Here is a 21693-nt window from a genome sequence, read left to right as displayed (position 1 = left end):
TTAAAATTAGGTCTCTTTTCCAATAAGGAGCTTGTAACAATTCCACATGTGGTGTCATATTGGGAGAACTTTGTTGACTATATTAATTGGAAAAAAGTATGGACTGTGCCTTTGAAATACATAATAACTAACAAGGTTAAAGAAATCGCTTACACTTTATTTTAAGGTGTCATTGTTACAATGTAATTATACATTTAAGTAGTGAGTAATAATAATTAACTACATGAATTTACTAAAGGTTAAAGTAGGATTGGGATTTGGTTTAGGGTTAGTTGCATGTAATTATGCACAAGTTACTGTTATTACTATGGTAAGTACATGTAACACGTAACAAGGACACTGTAAAATAAAGTGTTACCAAGAAATCTCATTCAAATTATTACATAGATTTTACCCGGCTAAAGCATAGGCTATACTTGAAAATGTTTAAGGTGCTATAAGCGATGTTGGGTGAAGTCACCTCTTGTTGACGTTCTAAGTATTGTGTATTTTTAACTGATGTTTTGCTTTTATTGCTATTTTATTATGTACTTTTTATATTTTGCTCCGTACTTACATGTTTGATACCTTGGCATCAATTTAAAAATTACAGGTTTTCCCCTGTATTCATCACAGCTAGCAACAGTCATATGGTGCCCCCTAGTGTTCAAAAGCGGCATTGCAATTAGAAATTAGATTAGTATCAAGTTGTCTTGACTCGATGAAAACTGCATTGCGCAAATGAAACTCGTTTAGGTATGTAGCTGCAAGCAGCTCCATTTGCAAAATAAATAGCACGGTTCTAAAACTAACGAAATAAATTTGTAAAACTAAAATTATTTTTGTTTAGTTGTGTAACTTAACTTCTCATTAAAATGAGCATTTTTACTGGATTACAATTGCTGCTTACGTTTACAATTTCCCATTTCGTCGTTGAGCACAATATAATGCTAGACTACTGCTCGAATGAAGAGGATTGAGTGAAATACTTCAAGTCCCAGAATTCTTAGCGAATTAAAAATGGCGCCTTGTCATTGACAGTAGACACCAGTACGCTGAAATTGTGGATATTGTCTGTTTTAATGCGTCCTCGACAGTATGACACTGCTAATTAGAGTAGGTAAACAAGTACAGAGGAAATCTCTCCAATGCCCCTTATTGTACAGGTTTTCAACGGATAAGGCCGCGCTCACATATCGCGCATAAAAACGCGTCGAAAACGCTAGGCGCGCCGCGTTCTCCTTTTTCCAAAGCGCTCGGGTGGTTGCGCTCCGGAGGCAGGTGTCGTACCTGCGTGAAGTTGGCCCCCCACCCAACGCAAAACGTCGTCAAACTATGCTCAATCGTTTGTGCTCCGTTTGTGCTGGTTTGTGCTGTAAAAATTTTCGTTTGTGCTGTTTCGGTTTTTTAGATATTAAAAGAATATTTTTAGGTCATTCTGAGGTCACATAGCCCCCCCATATGTTCCAAATTCACCCAAAATAGTCTCGTTCGTTTGTGCTTCGTTTGTGCTGGTTTGTGCCGGTAAAATTTTCGTTTGTGCTGCTTCGGGTTTTAAAATATCAGAAATTGAATTATAGACGATGACGTCACCAGCCCCCCCACATGCTCCAAATTCACCCAAAATAGACGCAATCGTTTGTGCTCCGTTTGTGCTGGTTTGTGCTGTAAAAAGTTTCGTTTGTGCTGTTTCGGTTTTTTAGATATTAAAAGAATATTTTTAGGTCATTCTGAGGTCACATAGCCCCCCCATATGTTCCAAATTCACCCAAAATAGTCTCGTTCGTTTGTGCTTCGTTTGTGCTGGTTTGTGCCGGTAAAATTTTCGTTTGTGCTGCTTCGGGTTTTAAAATATCAGAAATTGAATTATAGACGATGACGTCACCAGCCCCCCCACATGCTCCAAATTCACCCAAAATAGACGCAATCGTTTGTGCTCCGTTTGTGCTGGTTTGTGCTGTAAAAAGTTTCGTTTGTGCTGCTTCGGTTTTTTAGATATTAAAATAATATTAGGTGGTCATTCTGAGGTCACTCAGCCCCCCACATGCTCCAAATTCACCCAAAATAGTCTCGTTCGTTTGTGCTTCGTTTGTGCTGGTTTGTGCCGGTAAAATTTTCGTTTGTGCTGCTTCGGGTTTTAAAATATTATACATTCAATTATTTTTGATGACGTCACCAGCCCCCCCACATGCTTCAAATTCACCCAAAATAGTCTCGTTCGTTTGTGCTTCGTTTGTGCAGGTTTGTGCTGTAAAAAGTTTCGTTTGTGCTGCTTCGGTTTTTTAGATATTAAAATAATATTTTTAGGTCGTTCTGAGGTCACTCAGCCCCCCATATGTTCCAAATTCACCCAAACTAGTCTCATTCGTTTGTGCTTCGTTTGTGCTGGTTTGTGCCGGTAAAATTTTCGTTTGTGCTGCGTTGGGTTTTAAAATATCAGAAATTGAATTATAGACGATGACGTCACCAGCCCCCCCACATGCTCCAAATTCACCCAAAATAGTCTCGTTCGTTTGTGCTTCGTTTGTGCTGTTTTGTGCCGGTACAATTTTCGTTTGTGCTGCATCGGTCTTTAAAATATTAGACAGTGAATGAAAGCGAATTATAGACGGTGATTTCACCAGCCCATTAAATGACTTCAACCAGCCTGCATCTTCATGAACGCACCACAGAGAAATGCACATTTCATACATAAGCAGAGAGCAGTCTGTTTTCTTTCGTTTTGAATTGTTCTGTTTAAAAGTAGACATGTCTGTGATGCAAGTAGGTCTAGGCGCTGAGTTTCGGTTCATTTATGAGACCAACTGCAGTTCAGGCGCCGGCGCCTCTATGTCCTGATTATCTGTTGTCTGATATAGGCCTATTAACATTTTATTTTGCCTATTAAATCCTGGCATTTGGTAGATGAAACAATGATTAAAATTAAGATAAAATTAATACAAAACGAATTTCACCTTAAAGAAAGGCTTTGTGCTTTCTGTTTGAGGTCTTTTAGTGTCGTTTTCAGAGTGGTCAGTCCGTAACGAAGTTCTCCGTCCGTTACATTGTTTTTTCCTCATAAATGCAAACACGAAAAATTAAATAAAATGAATAATTTATGTTCTGCGGAGAGACAACGCTTCTTCATCCGGTGGGTAGGCTAGTATTAGGCTACTTTTGGTTTGCGCAGAATTACTAAAAAAAAAAAATGTAACGCACATGCTATTTCCCTCATATTAAATATAAAACGCATGAGTAGACTGATATTTTTTTAATGTCTGGACTCCTTTATTAAGGGAGAAGCCTATGGATATATAACAGACAGTTTCAATATATTGGTATTAATTTATTCTGATAATTTATACTTCAAGTTTTGACTTGCAAATGTCACGTCCATAACGCTGGAATTGACCAATTTTAAAGAATTTATCCTCAACTGTTTTTGTGGTGTAAGTCTATGTATTTTATAATGTTAACTTCAAATAATAGTTATATGAAGATGTGGTAGCATTGGATCTGGACTCAGGAGTTGGAAGGGGTGTGTCGCGATTCTGCCTTCTCACACCGCAACACAGGACCGTGGATGGAGCGTCGGGATTTTGGTTTCATATTGCATATTGTTACACAGCCCTAGTCGTTTGTTTTAGAAATGTTAAGTTCTACTTCTGTAGTTATTTTGGTGAAAGTAACTGGAGTAGCTAATGCATTACAATTCTGAGACGGCCTTTATTGTAAGGTACTCTAAATAATTTCCTTTAAATAAAAGTAACAAAGTAATCTATAATGTATTACAGTTTGGAAGTGCTGCTGATATTGTGAAAAATGATTAGCCTATAAATAGATTATATATTTTCATAAAATTAATATTTTAATGTTAATATAATTCAAATTTAATATAATTCAAATGTAATTTATTCCTGTAATGTCAAAGCTGAATTTTCTGTATCATTACTCCAGTTTTTAACGTCACATTATTCTTTAGAAATCATAAGATGTTGATGTTGTGCTCAATTATTATTGGTGCTCACTGCTCATTTAAGAAAGGCTCTTATTTTGTATTGTATTTTGTATTATATTTTTTACATATTGCGTATGTTTTTTTTTTTGTTTGTTTTTGTTTTTTATGTTTAATATTTTTTGTGGAAAATTTAATTTTTGATATTTTTTCCCCTTTTGATTAATTTAATCCGTTTCGGTCTTACCTTGTTACTTCAACTAGCTACTGTAAAAAAATATATATATGTATATTATATTATATTATATTATATTATATTATATTATATTATATTATATATATTTTTTTAAAGGCCGATGCAGCACAAACGAAAATTGTACCGGCACAAAACAGCACAAACGAAGCACAAACGAACGAGACTATTTTGGGTGAATTTGGAGCATGTGGGGGGGCTGGTGACGTCATCGTCTATAATTCAATTTCTGATATTTTAAAACCCAACGCAGCACAAACGAAAATTTTACCGGCACAAACCAGCACAAACGAAGCACAAACGAATGAGACTAGTTTGGGTGAATTTGGAACATATGGGGGGCTGAGTGACCTCAGAACGACCTAAAAATATTATTTTAATATCTAAAAAACCGAAGCAGCACAAACGAAACTTTTTACAGCACAAACCTGCACAAACGAAGCACAAACGAACGAGACTATTTTGGGTGAATTTGAAGCATGTGGGGGGGCTGGTGACGTCATCAAAAATAATTGAATGTATAATATTTTAAAACCCGAAGCAGCACAAACGAAAATTTTACCGGCACAAACCAGCACAAACGAAGCACAAACGAACGAGACTATTTTGGGTGAATTTGGAGCATGTGGGGGGCTGAGTGACCTCAGAATGACCACCTAATATTATTTTAATATCTAAAAAACCGAAGCAGCACAAACGAAACTTTTTACAGCACAAACCAGCACAAACGGAGCACAAACGATTGCGTCTATTTTGGGTGAATTTGGAGCATGTGGGGGGGCTGGTGACGTCATCGTCTATAATTCAATTTCTGATATTTTAAAACCCGAAGCAGCACAAACGAAAATTTTACCGGCACAAACCAGCACAAACGAAGCACAAACGAACGAGACTATTTTGGGTGAATTTGGAACATATGGGGGGGCTATGTGACCTCAGAATGACCTAAAAATATTCTTTTAATATCTAAAAAACCGAAACAGCACAAACGAAAATTTTTACAGCACAAACCAGCACAAACGGAGCACAAACGATTGAGCATAGTTTGACGACGTTTTGCGTTGGGTGGGGGGCCAACTTCAGCTTGGTTCTTGTCACGTGACCTGCGGTGCGCTTGCGGCATTCTGAAAAGTTGAGATGTTTTTATCTCGATGCGGCGCGGACGCGCTTGGAAAAAACGAGCGCGTCGCACCGCGACCGCGTCGCTTCCATTATGAGCGCGCATACCGCGCGGCTACATTTGAAATAACGAACTTGCGCGCGCAAAAGACGCGATATGTGAGCAGGCCCTAACTCGGCACTACGCAAAGGGCCCGAGTGCAAAGAGGAGTGTAAATGGTTGTGTGGATCGTCTCAGGAAATTCTGTCCGCAGTGCGCGGACAAGTTGAAGTTAGGCAGAACTTCATCAGCGAAGAAGAGGAGAATGCAATTTTTAAAGAAGTAGAACCAGGCCTTAGAAAAAAGCGATATGAATTTGACCACTGGGACGATGTAAGTAACACGTATACGTGTTTCTAGCTATATTGTGTACACACTGACCATACTGGCGTCCAACGTCATTTCATAACAAAACGTACTCGTATTGTAACAGTTGTTTATGATTGCTACTTAACGTTAGAACTAACTACTGGTAGTAGGCCATGGGTTATGCTTCTTGAGTTTAGTTACGACCTACCTGTAGGCTACTTTTCAAGTGAACCCACAACTTGCTTCTTGAAAACGTTGAAATAATTATGTGTAGGAAAAGCCCTGAAAGCTGCCAATATAGAATTTGAGCGCGAACCGCGCGTTGGCCAATAAGAAAGACCAATCAGTCGGCTCTCTTCCAGTGCCGTGAGTTTGGGGCGGGGCTACAGATGTTTGGGAAACCTGCTTGGAAACAATCGTTTCTGTGGTAATGCAACTCAATTCAACCACCTAGGCCCCCACCAAAAATAAATATAAAAATACTGCCATAGAAAAACATAGGCGAGACTTTATTTCGTTTTTCGTGTATTACGTATTTCATGTGGACTAGTTAAATTTGTTAAAAAAAATTTTTAAAATCTTAAACAATTTGCATATACATTAAACAACACAAATTAATTGACATGTCTGGAATGAAAATGTTTTTACACATAATAAAAAATATACCTATTTATTAAATGCAACTCGTGTTGCTAATACCAAATAATGTTGTAAACATATTTCTAGTATGCTGTATTTGTAACATTTCTGCTGTTTGGCTATTAACTACTTTCACCCCATCTTCCAATTCCTTGGTCAAATGCTCTTACATCAGAGACATTATGAATCAAGCATGTCTGAAAGAAAGTCAGGAACGTGGCCCTCCAAGATTTGAACACGCATCAGGCTGTGCATCACCTTAATCTCTTTCCCACTCAGGCTATCCACGGCTACAGAGAAACAGAACGGCTGCAGTGGGGAGTTAAGTGTGAAAGCATCTTGAGGCGGGTGAGAGTAGTTGCATTTCCTGAAGGCAGTCCACTGCTTGGGCCGATTCATGTTCTGGACCTGGACAAAGAGGGCTATATCAAACCCCACATTGACAGCGTGAAGGTCTGCCTCTGAGTTATTTGTACAGTATCGTTCTCCACAGTTAAGTTATTTGTACATTATTTCTGTTCTCCTTGAATGTTGCTTTCTCTTGTCAGTTCTGCGGAAGCATTATTGCAGGGCTGAGCCTGTTGTCCGATAGTATTATGCGTCTGGTCCCAGAAAATAATTCCACAGATTGGGTGGACTTGCTTCTGAGCCGGCGCTCACTTTATATATTAAGGTAATTACCCAACATATTTCATTTTTTCTTGTTATTTACATAATTTGCAGCCACAGAACAACTAAATTGCATTTTGTTTACCACAAAATGTGAACACTATTTAAAAAATTGGAAAACACTTTGTTTATATCAACAGGGATGATGCTCGTTTTAAATTCACCCATGAAATCCTGAAAGATCAAGATTCCTTTTTCTCAGGACACAAAATTCCACGTCATCGCCGCATCTCTGTGATCTGTCGAAACCTGCCTGTGTAAAGGAATTAAGACTGGACTGACCATAGCACCTGTCTTGGAAACACTGTGGCTCACTGGTCTAGAAGTCGACACATTTTTCACCTTTCAGATACTCTCATATGGCTCTAAAAATACACCAATCAGATGCATTTTTCCAGGAATAACCACAAATAAAACATGGAAACAACTGGTAGCATTACTTGGTAACATTCAGCTCACTGAAATGTGGTTTAAATACCTCTGGAGTATTATGAAGGGGAGGGATATGATTTATGAAATTTATAATGTAAAATGAGAAAAGGAAAATCATTGGAACTGCTTCTATTTATAATGTATATGAATAAATATTTTCTGCTACCCACTATTGTGGCTTTCTTCAAATAAAAAATTACTATTGCATAGAATATTGCATATATAACAAATAAGCACAAACTCTGGTATTCATTCTAAACAAATTTAATATACTACCAAGGAGAAAAAAAAAACTGCAAAAGTTGTAACATTTACAGCTTTTAAACAGTGCAGTTTAAAAAAAAAGCAGACAAATGAAATAAGAAATGAATGTGCAATAAAAGCCACAAATGCAGCTGCATTCTCTGGATAAAGTCCCTCTCAAAATTCATCAGTTTTCTTGAAAAGAATCTTGAAAGAAGGGTGTTACCCAGTGTCTCTCTGATACTAAACTTGTCATTAAGAGGCATGTGAAATTTACAAACACATCTTTCCAATATCCGTTATAATATACAAAAACATACTCCTATCTTCCTTATCACCATTTTCTTTGTCGTTTTACTCTTTAGACCTCCAGCGCTCTCTTCTGTAACTCAATTAACAGTATTTAAGAACTACTGTTAATAAATGCTGGATGATGAAAAGCAAAATGACAGCAAAAAAATCAGGAAGTTTCGGACCAAATAGGTCTTGAACTAAATAAGCTGTATTCTAAAAGGAGAGGCTGCTGGTGGTGGGCGCTCAGTGTTTCACTCTCTCCTCGGTTGGGTTCACTCAGTGAGGTAGAAGTGCATCTTCTCATTGATGTTCTTCCTCTCTGGGTTAAGTCTTTTCAAGATCTGGGCAAGCACGTTGACTGTCTGCTCGCTGCTGAGGCCTGTGCGCTTAGTCTGGAACTTCTTCAGCAGGTCTTTAGTGGTCATGGGCTTCCTGATGAGATACCTGCGCACGGCATCCTCTGTCAGCTGCACATCACTAAGGGGGAGATGGAAGAATGGATTTTATTTATGCATGATGAAATAAGCAAGACATAATATGGTTTGTGACTATGGTAGAACTTGTCTGCAATTCGGAGGGAAAAACAGGAATGCAATATGTTGGAGATGTGTGATGTGTTGAGATTTAGCATAAACTGAATTATGGGTGTAATACACACACAGTGGCATACTGTTACTGTTACTACAGCACTGCGTGGTTTAATGTAAGTGTAACTGGGTCCAAGTTTCATTGAATAGAGGAAATGGACTGCACAGCAGGATAAAGGAGAAAAGATGGGACCCATAGCTGGGGAAAAAGTGAACTGAAGATTGTCTAAATCTGGAGAGTCTCTCTAGGGAATGTTTAAATTCACCATGAAACAAAATGAATGTGCCCTCCGAATCTTTCATCAAAATAAGTTCCCATCCCTCTTCCAGTGACATCTCTTCACTGATGATCCATTTACTGGTGCAATGGTGAAACAACCCGTCACTCGCATGACGTCACAGCACACACAACCATCCAGCGATCCAATCAATTTCCAATGGACAAAATCATGCCCCAGCCTACATTTATTTCTTGTTTGAGAAGCCGTTTAACTTGGATATACATAACAATTGGTAAGAAAAGACTATAAATCAAATTATGTTTCAAGCTGACATAAGGGGCTTTCGCACTGGAAAGTTCTAGGAACTAGCGACCAGGTTGGTTCCCCAAGAACTGATGGTTCCCTTAGGAACATTTTCCTGGTTGCATTCGCACCACATTGTTGTGACTTTTATTTTGATGGCGCGACGGACCTTTATTTTGACGGCGCTGAAGCCTGAGCACAGTGCTCGCATTCTCCGTGTTCATTAGTTTACGATCTGTCTAACAGTCCTGGCTAATACATTAGATAGAACTGTTATACATAGAAAGTAGACAGTATATGAAAAGGTACTAGTGTTTGCCATGTGGTAGATGTCCAGTGTTGCTGGCTGAGCAGAAATACATAATCATGTTTGGCTTGGTCCCCTCAAAGTTGCGTTGGAATTTCTCCTCAGCATTAAGGTTAAGAGGCCCATCTATCACGGTTTTCCATGTTCGTAGAGTTAGTGTGTGGAGTAAATATATAGGCTATAATCTGTGCGTGTAAACAGCTTTTACAGTGGCGTTCGGCCACTCAGCGTACACTAATGTCACTGGTAGTTCCTATAGTGCTGGTTTAGAACAGACTCTAAAGAAGGAGCTAAATTAGTTCCTCCAAAATGAATTCCTTAAACTAAAATCTTAAACCTAGTTCCTGCGGTGCAAACATGGCAAAATCCGTGAACTTCCACCATTATTTCTAGGAACTATGAAAAGGTTCCTCTGGTGCGAAAGCCCATTTTGAGAAAAAGAAAAAAGTACCTGGAGCTGGGGGTGGATTTCCCTGATACTGGTTGGGGTGTGCTCTTCCCTGAAGAGCTCTGAGGGCTGGGCTCCATCTTTAATCTCTTCGCAGCCGGAGTCTCTGAGCTCGGTACTGTCGTCTGCCGCTTACCTAAGACAGAGGAGCGTAAAAATTAAAAACTTGGCCTAAACCTTAGCAGTGCAGAGACACAGACAAGATGAAATAAGATACTAGGCAGATAATATAACGTAATGGTGTATTAATGCATTAAGGGAATTTTGAAGGGAAAAATTAATTCTCTCATCATTTACTCTCCCTCATGCAGTCCCAGATGTATATGACTTTCTCTCTTCAGATAGACAGAAACTATAGGTTTTTAGAAAAATAAATGTGCAAGCTCATTGTGAAACCTGCTCAAGACTAACGGTCCTGTGCTTCCGCGGCACTTCTTGTGTGAGATTCACAACACGCCACAACATGCTGACATTTATGTCAAGCGTGAAATCGCATGACAATCGGCTGGAAGTGATGCTTCAGTTAAAAAAAAAAAAAATGTATTTTATTCGTCGCATACACTTTGGAGGTTTAGTGCACTTGCGTTGTAGGGACAAAAATCTTTGTTTGTGTTTATCTGAATAAAGAAAGTCATGTATATCTGGGACAGAGGCTAAAACTAAGAGAAAAATATGCACGTTCAAACGAAAACGTATTAGTGTGTACAAGGAAAATTTTTCATTTTTGGGTTGAGTATCCTCTTAACTGCAAAGTGTGATAAAAAGTAATAACAACAATAATAACAGCATTAAACCAAATAAATAAATACAAAAATATAATAAAAAATGTGTAATATAATAATTTAAAGTAACTGAATTCTTTTTACTTTTCTCAACAATTTTATATATGTATGTATGTATATATATATATATATATATATATATATATATATATATATATATATATATATATATATATATATATATATATATGAATAAATCAATTAACTAATCATCATATCATGTAATTCATTTAATTGAAATGAAGTTTCTTTGAGTGTACCTTGTTCCAGTTTGCTGGCAGCGGCACGCAGAGTGTTTGAAGTGGCAGCGTTGTCGATAGAAGGTGTGCCAGGTCGACTTCCTGTTCTTGAACTACCTGCAGATCCTCGCCCACCCCCTCGCTTAGGAGGGGTGCGCTTCTTCTGTGAGAGGGGAGACAACAAGAGAGCACTGTACCACAAATCCACATGAAAACCCATCAGAAAATCAACAACAGCTTCTCTCACTCGCTCCCTCTCATTCGATTATCTTTCCCAAACACACGCACATACACGCAAATATAGGCCATTACCACCATGAACAGTGCTGAAGCTGCCTCTCCTTCAATATCACTGTCCTCGGAGCTGTCTGACTCGCCACTGCTGTCTAAAACAACACACACAATGATTTTTACAAAATGAAAAGACAACAATACTAATAGTAATACTAATACCAAGAACAATACCTATAAAGGTACCAATAACGATAACTATTTTAACATCCACACAAGCAAACGGTAACCTTGTTTGTTCTAAGTGCACACTGCAGTTTGTCGTCTGCTGTTTAAATGCTTTTTAAAGCAGGATGGATTCTGATTTGTTGACAATGTTTTTATCATTCATCAGATAGAAAAAAAATCATTCTGGAACAATATCACTTCTATGTCATCATTATTAAAGTTGTGGTGTGTGCTCTGCCATTCTTTTACATTTCGAAAAAAAGGTTGAACTTTATTGTTATCGTTATAGTTATTGTCCTTTATGTAAATGGGCCTTAAAGGGAAAATTCACCCAAAAATGAAAATTCTATCATCGTTTACTCACCTCGTGCAGCAGAACAAAGAAACTTATACAGGTTTGGAACAACTTGAGGGTGAGTAAACTATGACAGAAGTTTCATTTTTGGGTAAACTATCCCTTTAAGAGTAACACTTAAAAAATATGATTGAAATATTTATTCAAAAACAGAAATAAATCACTAAGAAAAGCTATTTGGTAATGCTTTTTTAAAAGCATTTTATAAGTTGCATTTGAAATTATTTCATGCATTACTATTGCATTTATCTAAAATTTGAAACATTACTTAAACAGTTATGAATGTCTATTTTTGGTCAGCTTTAAGGTGGTTTATTATTTTACTGTTACACATTTTTACACATTAAATTAAACATTTTAAATGCGTCTGTAATTTAAAAAAAATATGAGTCTTTTATTTTCATTTTTACGTGGCACAACTAGACTTCAATAAATGTAATCATCATCACTGTGAAATACAATGAATAAATTGTCAATTTGAGTGATTTTTTTACCTTTCTTTTTCTTTTTTTCCACCTGCACTGGTGTCTTCTTTCCATCTTCCTCCTCTTCTTCCTCCTTGGCATCTTCCTCATTCTTGTTTTCTTCCTCACTCTCCTCCTCACTTTCAGACATTTCATCAATTCCTGAAAGAAAGCCATTAGAGTGTCACAGAGTTGCCTCAAATCAAATATATGCATTAGATGAAAGTACATTCCTGCAAACAAAGGGGGAAAACCCCTTTAGTCACCAACCTTTAGGGACATCCTCTCCCTTATTGGGCTTGGTCTTCTCTTGCTCCTCTTCTTCAGAACTAGAGCAAAGAAAGGAAGATGAGAATGATTAGACTGCAGTGACCATGAAAAGAGGGCTGTTTGCATGTGGCAACAGTAACTGTGCATCATTGGAGTCACCTGCTCTCATCAGACATGTAGTCCACCTCCAAGCCCTCAAAGTCGCCATCATCACTATCCTCGAATCCTTCAAAGTCGCTGCCCTTTTTCTTCTTCTTTCCCTTGCCTTTGGGGCCTTTGTCCTTTTTACCTTTCGACTTGGCTTCATCATCTGCATTGAAAGAAGACATTTAGTTCAGAAAGTCCTACATGTGACACTCCTCTTCCTCTCAGACCCCTTGCTCACCTTCTCCGTTGCTGCCGTCGCTCTCATCGCTGCTCATTTCCAAGTCATCCTCGAGGTCATGTATGCGCAGGTCTCCACCCCTGCCTCCCTTCTTCTTCTTCTTTTTCTTCCCTCCTTTTTCTCCTTCCTCCTCATCCTCGTCTCCTCGCTCCTGTTCTCGGAAACGTCGCTGGAGCATGATGCTGAAGTGGTTCACCACTTTGTTCCTCCTACATGCAAAAATAAGTAGATGTGATGTTTGAGCTTTAGACACATTTACAGTTATCACAAACTTGCTGTCTAGGAGTGCCATCAGGGTTATTCCCATGAACGCAACCACTCAACCTGCCCTCACCTGCCCCACTCTTCCTCTGCCTCCTCGGCTGTGAGTGTGCGGTGTTTGGCCTGCGGTGTGAAGTTATACCAGGCGTGCACAGGAAACGCCTCAAATGCACCATCGGCACACTGCGTGAAGATGTAGTAGGACGCGTTCTCTGTGACTCCGCCTTTTTTCAGACCCTTGAATCTGAGTGGTAGAGGGGAACATGAGGTGTTGTCCAAAGGCAATGCAACACAAACACAATTCAAGCTATGAATAAACACACTTGGCCGTATGGATGCTGTTTCATTTCTTCCCAAATTTCATGTTTTCTGTTTAAATCTTTCTGCTTTCCATATTAATGGTTTAATGAAACTATAATAATCAAAAGGGATATCTAATCAACGAAATTCATAAAACTTTAATCTGTTAAAATGATTTCTTTCTGATATTCTGTGTTGTTTGTTTTCATTTGTCTGGATTCTGTTTTACTACTTCATAAAAATATGTTATCAAAAATTGTGGTAATCAAATAAATGCATAACACTAACAAATTAATGAATCTTTTAAAATGTAATCAAGTGAAACGAACAATTCCTTTCAAACAAAATGCTACACAACAGAGGTTTATCAAAGTATGGATGAATAATGTTGTGGTATTCCTTAAAGGTACACTATGTACTATTTATGTTTTTGTCTTACCCTGATTCACTATGGTAAGCCTGTTATAAGTGTTTATATTTTAGATCCGACAGGATGGCTTTCATGGGAAATGGCGTACATATTGGGATCACACGTTTAAAAAGAAAAAAACACTGAGCAGAGTAGAGTCTGCTGGCAAAAAGAGAACGCGACAGAGCTTGTGATAAAATGAGAATCGCTACTGACTTGGCTTTTCGGAGATGGCGAGAACTGAGGGATTTGAAATGTTGTAAAAGCGACAGACACAAATTGCCATGTTGCTCTCTAACAGAGTTCATTGTAAAGCATTATCTATTGTGAAGGGTCATTTTATTATGGTTGATGTCGTAGCGCTGTGCTGAAACTTATTTTCGAGGAAGTTCTGTCCGTGTCCATTAATGGTTATAGTTACAGTATGTCTTCAGCTAGTCATCTTGAGATCCTTTCCATCTAAACTGGTTATATCTCTTAAGCCTGGTAATGAATGTTTTATGAGTAGTAGGATAATGTCTCTCTCTTTTTTTAGTAATGAGAAAGAACCCATTCATCTGCAGTCATGCAGAGCCAAAGCACAAACAAAACAATATTTTTCTGCAAAATGCATGCAGTTTTGTTTTTTTTTAACTGCTAGAGGGCCAAAAGTTACATCAATTTCTTCAAGTTAAACCAAACATATTGTGTTGGGTTGTAGTGAAAACCTTTGAGTTTATGTGTGTATCTGATAATAATATAATAATAATAAATTTATTTTATAATGCGCCTTTCTCAAACTCAAAGCGCTACAGGATACAAAGCAAAATAATCAAACAATCAACACTGCATCAGAACAAGTGTAAAAAAAAAAAAAAAAAAAAAAAAAATAATAATAATTTATAAATTAAAAGCAGTAGTAAAAAGATGAGTCTTAAGAAGTTTCTTAAAACAATCCACCGAAGGAGCATTTCTGATGGGTGCAGGTAAAGTATTCCATAACTTTGGCGCAATACAGGAAAAGGCTCTTCCCCCCATAGTTTTTCATTTAAAACGAGGCTGAAACAGACAGAGAGAGACAGCAGAGCGGAGAGAACGAGCAGGAATGGATGGTGTAACCAAATCACAGATGTAATCCGGAGCCAACCCATGTACAGCTTTATAAGTTAAAATCAGAATTTTAAAATCAATACGTGACTGAACTGGAAGCCAATGCAATTGCTGGAGCACTGGTGTAATGTGATGGCGTGAGGATGTGTGAGTCAAGACGCGTGCGGCCGAGTTTTGGATATATTGCAACCTCTTAATAGAGTTTGCTGGTAGACCCACAAAAAGAGAATTACAATAATCAAGTCTCGATGTGATAAAGGCATGGATAAGCCTCTCTGCATCAGGCCTAGAGAGAAACGGTCTGATACGTGCTATGTTCCTCAGGTGAAAAAAAGCCACCTTCGTTATATTTTTAAAATGTGAATTAAAAGTAAGCTGGGCATCAAAGATCACACCCAGATTACGAACCTGGTCAGAAGGGGACAGCTGGGTATTGTCAACTGAGATTCTAAAATCCTTACATTTACCAACATTCACTGAAGTTCCAATTAATAAGACTTCCGTTTTGGAGCAGTTTAGTTTTAAAAAATTGAGTTTCATCCACCCTTTGATTTCCAGCAAACAATCAGACAGTTTCGAAGAGGAAGAATTAAAATCAGGTTGAGAGCTGATATAAATCTGGGTGTCATCTGCGTAACAATGATAGCTTAGGCCATACTTCTGAATGATCTGCCAGAGAGGCAGCATATAGATACTGAATAAAACAGGACCCAAAACTGACCCCTGAGGGACACCCTGACACAAAGGAATAGTTTGAGACCTGTTAGAACCCAGGTAGACAAATTGGGAGCGATCTGAGAGGTAAGATCTGAACCAGTTCAAAACAGTTCCAGACAGACCAGTCCACTTTTGCAGTCTGTCCAATAATATACCGTGACATATGGTATCAAATGCAGCAGTAAGGTCTAGCATGACCAAAATGCCACAAGCCCCAGAGTCAGCTATAACGAGGAGATCATTCAGAACCCTGACAAGAGCAGTCTCTGTACTGTGTCCAGATCTAAACCCGGATTGAAATTTTTCTAAAAGGCTATTTGTACGGAGATGAATATGAAGTTGGCCAGCAACCACACGCTCGAGCACTTTTGCCAGAAAAGGTAAATTAGAGATCGGTCGATAATTTGACATATCGGTGATGTCACTCCCAGCTTTTTTAAGAACTGGTGTAATCGCAGCCATTTTTAAAGCAGAAGAGACAATCCCTGTATTGAGTGAAGCATTAACAATAACAGTGATGTGTGGTAAAATGACAGGAAGACAATGTTTTAAAACAGTTGTAGGTAGTGGATCAAGTATGCAAGTAGTGGAGTTCATTGACAAGACAAGTTTAGAGATTGAATCAAAGTCAACAGCATTAAAACTTGAAAAAGCTGGACTAGAGAGATTAGGAGGATGCACCTCAGCAAGCTCAGGAGCATCCTCACAGGAAATAACATTATGAATATTCTCAATTTTAGTTGAAAAAAAATTGAGAAATTCATTACACTGCTCAATGGTGGAATAGTTAAAGTCACTGGGTGGTTTAGTTAGATTATTGACTATTCTAAACAGAACACGGGGATTTGAAATGTTGCTACTAATAATAGTAGAATAATATGCCCCTTTTGCAGCTTTGAGAGCATTGTGATACTCAATCTGATGTTGATCAAACATCAATCTATGAACTGTCAGACCAGATTTTTTATATTTCCGCTCCAGTTGCCTGCCTAACGCCTTCAATTTGCGCAACTCAGATGTGTACCAAGGAGATGATCTTTTAAAAGACACAGCACTATTCGATGTGTTTGCTGTTGGCTGATGTTAAATCGGCTGATATCTGCTATTATGCCTTGCAGTATTTTATTTATTTTTTTACTGGCATTACTTGGAGTCTACAGCACTATTCACTTCAACCTTCCGGAGAGCAGCATGCTCAAATACTCTGCCACTGAACTTTTACAACTCCGTCACTCTGTGACCCCGGTCACTGGTGTTTCGCAAGTACATTTGCGATCGCTACAACTTCTCCGGCGACCTAAGTACATTCATCGTGGCTCCCACCGAAATCTGAATTCAAGCGGAGCAGATATAAACACAGTTTGGTCTCAGATGCCAGTTTTATCCAACGAGCGACGTCTCGTGGTTTCATCACAGAAAGCCACAAAATCACTTTCCAGAACATTCTCATTCACAGTTCCATGCTGGTGGAACGCTCTCCCCACCCTCATCCGGAATGCAAAATCCCTGACAACCTTCAAAAAACATCTGAAAACCCATCTCTTCCGGGAGCACTTAACCTCATTTAAAAAAAAACCAAAAAAAAAAAACTCCCCTTTCCCTCTAAACCTCGCTTATCGGGCTTATGCTACTCTGAATAATGCCTGAACTTTGTATCTGGAGCACTTCTTGCGCTGCTTTTTGTTTTTTGCCTCTTCATGACTCGCTTAATCTAGTCCTACTTTGTAAGTCGCTTTGGATAAAAGCGTCTGCTAAATGACTAAATGTAAATGTTATCAAATGAAATGGTGAAATACTGGTCAAGTGAGTGACTCTCTGAGCAGCAGTGGAGATGACGTTTATGTGTTCATGTCCTCAGATAGTGGCTGCGTCCGAAAACGTAGGTAGCTGACTTGTTGCCTCTGCCTAACCTCTGCAGGCAGCATTTGCACACGAAGGCACTTCACAAAACTGATTTCAAAAGCCCCCTTTCACACAGCGCTTTGAACCCGGGAAATTGCCGGCAAATTGCCAGAGTGCCTTCTGTGTGAACGCAAACACGACCCGGGATTGATGCCGGGATCATTGCCGTGTTCAGTCCCGGAACGCGCGCTGTGTGAACAAAAGCCGTAATAATGCCGTGTCGTGTGAAGACGCTGAAGCGCGGGATCTTTCGCCAGCGAGTGAAACAATACGTAATGCGCAAGTTTATGATCAAATCAGAGAACAAAATGCACAAGCGTGGTTTCTCGAGAGAGAAATTGCAGCTCATAAGCAAACTTAAGATGCTGCTGAGACATTACAATCACATTGATGTCACATGTCTTTACGGGATTTTTACGGCTTGTGTGTGAACTGGCAGTGTGAATGAACCAAAATCAAACAAACCCAGGTCAAATCCCGTGTCACTTTATCCGTGTATTTTCCGGAATCTCTGTGTGAAAGGGGCTAAAGAGACTGCAGTGTAACGGTTTAATGATCTACAACAAAATTGAGAGAGCTTTGGAGATAACTAGGCAATTAAGCATCATAAAACAAATTCACTGAAAAATAAATGAAACTTTCATAATTAGTTTTGTTCTAATTTCTATGCATGCAAGAGATAAACCCGTGAGCTTTTATTCTGATGAAAACTGCAGTCAAGCTTTTATTTTGGCGGAAAACAAGTTGCATCTCTACAAATGCATCTCTTTCCAAATCTAGTGAAATTATGTAATCGTCAACTATGCAAATGTGAAAATAATAATGCATAACTGGTGCTCTCTACGTTCCCAAATGAATGCTAAACTCAACACAGATAGAGTTCACTGCATTCATTCACACACAGTGAACTGAAACACAGAGCTGATCACTGTCTGATTGCATCAGCCAAGTGCGAACTTCTCTTTGCACAGCGCAAACAGACAAGGTGCATCTGAAATCGCATACCTCCCTGCTAAATGTATGTCCCTCCCAAAGTATGTCTAAATTCATAGTACTCACAAAAGACTAGGCCTTTTATTTTATTATGATAAGTTTAAATATATTTTCAGGTGTCACAGTCCAGTTAATGAATGGGAAGCATTGAAATCTATTTGTGGCAGTCAATGTTGATATTGTGGCGGGCCGCCACACATAAATCAATGTATGGGAAAAACTGCAGTCTTTTTGCAGTATAATATTCATAGACACTAGTCCATAATTGTCATTTTATTAAGTGTACAGCCCTACTTTTGATTTATTCATCCAAATTTTGCCAACTTCCACAAAATTCTATTTAAATTCTATTTTTATAACTGGATTCCACGATTCCGTCCATGTTTTCCACATTGTGGAAATTATAGGACCTTAACATCAAATAAGGTGACAGAACAGCAATTATTTGCTTATTAAGCATAATCATTCTAAGAACGTGTAGCTAAACACTCAGGAATTACTCAAGAAAGTGGCAACTAGACGAAAAGAATAAAAGCAGAGACGTGTACCTTCTTCCTGCCTTGCCATTAACTTTAAGGATCCAGGGCTGGTCCTCCACCTTGAACTCCTTCGTAACGATGCCATACTTCTTTCTCCTTGACTCCTCTCTCTGTTTCTTTCCAAACTCACTGCCTGCCGCCCCATCCTGAGTCTCCTCCTCACCATATATACGCCTATTGCTCATGTCCCGCTCCATACGAGCCTAAACATGATGGATGGATGGATAGATATACAATTTAAAAAAGAGAAAACAAATGGAAAAAGACAGGAAAGAAAATATGGCCAAAGCTAGATTACCTGTGTCCATGTAGAACAACTGACTTTATCACCAGCATTGAAAGCCATTAAGTTGTATTTCTTACTGGTGTTTCTGTTGGGCAAAGTAAGAAGACCTGAGATCGTATATCAAACCCTTCTTTCTTTTTTTTTTCTTTTTTACAAAGATCACTGTAGTTGAAATTATATAAAATATAATTTAAATAATTTAAATCTTACTTAGGAACTCGTACTACATACTCCGTTGTGGAGGAACTGCTGCTCCCCTGCAAACAAGAACAGTCTCTTAGGGCTGAGACAATTATACTTCTAAGAGTGTGTAGCCTTCTGCTGAACTGTACAGTTTGATGATATTATAGATAAAAATGTATACATTACTTCTAAAATGACACAATTTGCATTCTGCCAAATCTGACTGGTGTTGGACATGATTACAACTAGATGCTGAGGCACTTACCAGTGACGTCATCACTGCAGAGCAAGAAGCACCCCAAATAACCTGCAAGAACATATAACAAGTTCTTTGAAACAGGCCTCCAAATTCTGGTCATGATCAACATGTTGGCCCACATGAAGCGACTCGCTCAATGTAAAATAAAACTTTGATTAAAACAAAGATCATTTTTATTTCGCAGCTGATATGACTGGATTCTTCGTATCATGAGTGTTCTTTATAATAAGTATTATTATTATTATTATTATTATTTTTCAAGGTACACAGCATATGGTACAGATTATGTTACTTACCTAGTCCATACAAAACGTAACTTGAATTTCAGATAAATAGTAATTTTCACATGATACATTGTGATGAGCATTTCAATGGTTGGTATGATTTTTTTTTTTTTTTTTAAGTAACGTTAACGTTAGCCATGTAACGTTAATAAAGATGGAAATGAACAGTCAGGAGGTCAAGGATAAATGAACCCATTAATGACAGACTGGCTCCCTTACGTTGTTATTGTTAGATTCACGCTTTAAATAAGTCTTGATTTAAAAGACAATGGCAGTGGACAGCACATGTTCTCAATATCTTTATTACAGTGGATGAATTCGCCGACATTGACTTTATTCATTTAACATCCAGAGTATGCATTTAAGGTAGACAACGCGCTAAACTCACCGTAAAATCTTTAGTTGTTGTGCTATGTTGATGTATGTATTAACGGATGTAAGTTATCTTCAACAGGACAAATAGAGAAGGTCCGATGATCCACTAACAATACTTGTACCTCGTACTTGTACTTGTACTTGTACCAGCACCTCGTCTGGCTGCTGATATCGTTTCTTATTTGGGAATTCGATAAATAGATATAGTAAACTCTCTTTAAAAAGGTACACTAACAAAATTAGGGATAAGATGGAAGCAGCTCACACTCACAGACACAATCACCACAACGACGATTCTTCTTCTCTGAGCTTGTCGTTAGTTTCATTGAGACTTACTGCCACCTGCAGCTGTACCGAATAATTACTGCTAGTGATGGGCGTTTAAGCTTCGAAACCTTTTGTTTCGAATCAGTGGTTCGGAGCCATAGACTGTAAAAAATAAAAATAAGTATCAATCAATCTACCAAACTCACATTGTTTCCGTAAACGAGCTCTGAACGAGGCTTCGTAACGCCATAACTGTTTCGAAACGTTTCGAAAATTCAATGGTTCGCCGCTGGGGGGCGATGATCTTTGTTAGACCATGAACCATGCGGACTCACGAGATCGCCCTCCAGCGGCGAACCATTGAACAAGTGTCTAAGGGTTTTACGGTTTTACCTGGGGCCGTATGTATGAAGCCACTCAGAGTAAAATTTTAGTCTTAAGTCTCTCAAAATTCTAAGAATGTCGTCACTTTACTTTTATTCCTAGACTTAAGAATAAGTATGATTCATAAAGGTTCCTAAGTGTCAAGACTAGGTCTCAGCTCCTAAATTATTTAAGAGAGCTGAAGAGGTCTCCTAACCCAGAGCCATAAAGAGAAAGAGTTGCGACACTCCCATAGACCTCCGTTGTAAATAATGGCGGCGCTTTTAACCGCCCACTTCCGGGATTTGAAGAGCGGAATAGTTCTAAACACTGTCATTTTGGCGTTGGACCCCTTTCACTTACATTGCTGCACGTCGAGTTGTTCCAGAGTTAAGTTGTTGAAATATCGACCTCTTTTGAATTGTCAACTGTCTATTTTGTATCAGAGGCCCTTTGCGATGCTTATACTGGTCTTCATTTGTACATGCACAGCGTAATTATTTATATTTTATGTTAGTTGGTTCAACCAATTTTCAAGCACTGCCTGCTAACATAGCTAGTTAGCTAGCGCGACTTCGTCAGTTAAGAGTTCGGTAATGAATCGCTGCCACCTTTATAGCAACTTTTATTTAATTTAATTTTTTGGGATATACTAACTTTTCATTATGTTTTATTGCCTTGAGTGAGGCGGCTTGTGAGAACAATGCTGGTGGACCTCTAGGATTGTTATGGCCA

The 21693-nt window shown here is 38.5% G+C and overlaps 2 protein-coding genes across 7 annotated transcripts; one reads left to right on the top strand and one right to left on the bottom strand.

Moving 5' to 3' along the window:
* The first annotated feature begins 1009 nt into the window (after nucleotides 1-1009).
* alkbh7 (alkB homolog 7) lies at nucleotides 1010-7542 on the top strand. The gene is made up of 5 exons (XM_081360794.1): nucleotides 1010-1160; nucleotides 5460-5658; nucleotides 6553-6726; nucleotides 6822-6946; nucleotides 7083-7542. The coding sequence occupies exons 1-5, from the start codon at nucleotides 1078-1080 to the stop codon at nucleotides 7201-7203; spliced, it is 702 nt and encodes a 233-aa protein (XP_081216920.1). The 5' UTR covers nucleotides 1010-1077; the 3' UTR covers nucleotides 7204-7542.
* An 80-nt stretch (nucleotides 7543-7622) lies between these two features.
* On the bottom strand, nucleotides 7623-21217 carry gtf2f1 (general transcription factor IIF, polypeptide 1). 6 transcript variants are annotated; one of them, XM_081377241.1, is made up of 16 exons: nucleotides 20989-21217; nucleotides 20600-20757; nucleotides 20342-20505; nucleotides 19676-19717; nucleotides 19438-19484; nucleotides 19240-19312; nucleotides 18951-19144; nucleotides 13066-13236; nucleotides 12732-12940; nucleotides 12506-12656; nucleotides 12347-12405; nucleotides 12107-12238; nucleotides 11111-11184; nucleotides 10820-10961; nucleotides 9781-9913; nucleotides 7623-8388 (listed from the first exon to the last, which is right to left on the bottom strand). In XM_081377241.1, the coding sequence occupies exons 4-16, from the start codon at nucleotides 19685-19687 to the stop codon at nucleotides 8184-8186; spliced, it is 1602 nt and encodes a 533-aa protein (XP_081233367.1). In that variant the 5' UTR covers nucleotides 19688-19717; nucleotides 20342-20505; nucleotides 20600-20757; nucleotides 20989-21217; the 3' UTR covers nucleotides 7623-8183. The 6 variants fall into 6 exon arrangements, with proteins under 6 accessions (XP_081233367.1, XP_081233370.1, XP_081233369.1 ...); XM_081377244.1 differs by lacking the exon at nucleotides 20989-21217 and having other exon boundaries at nucleotides 11114-11184; nucleotides 20600-20880; XM_081377243.1 differs by lacking the exon at nucleotides 20989-21217 and having other exon boundaries at nucleotides 11114-11184; nucleotides 20342-20886.
* Between the last annotated feature and the right edge of the window lie 476 nt (nucleotides 21218-21693).

The sequence above is a fragment of the Scardinius erythrophthalmus genome (assembly GCF_964197995.2).
Source record: "Scardinius erythrophthalmus genome assembly, chromosome: 1".
Classification (NCBI taxonomy): domain Eukaryota; kingdom Metazoa; phylum Chordata; class Actinopteri; order Cypriniformes; family Leuciscidae; genus Scardinius; species Scardinius erythrophthalmus.
Note: the sequence above shows the minus strand (reverse complement) of the source record. Positions and strands in the feature narration are given on the sequence as shown.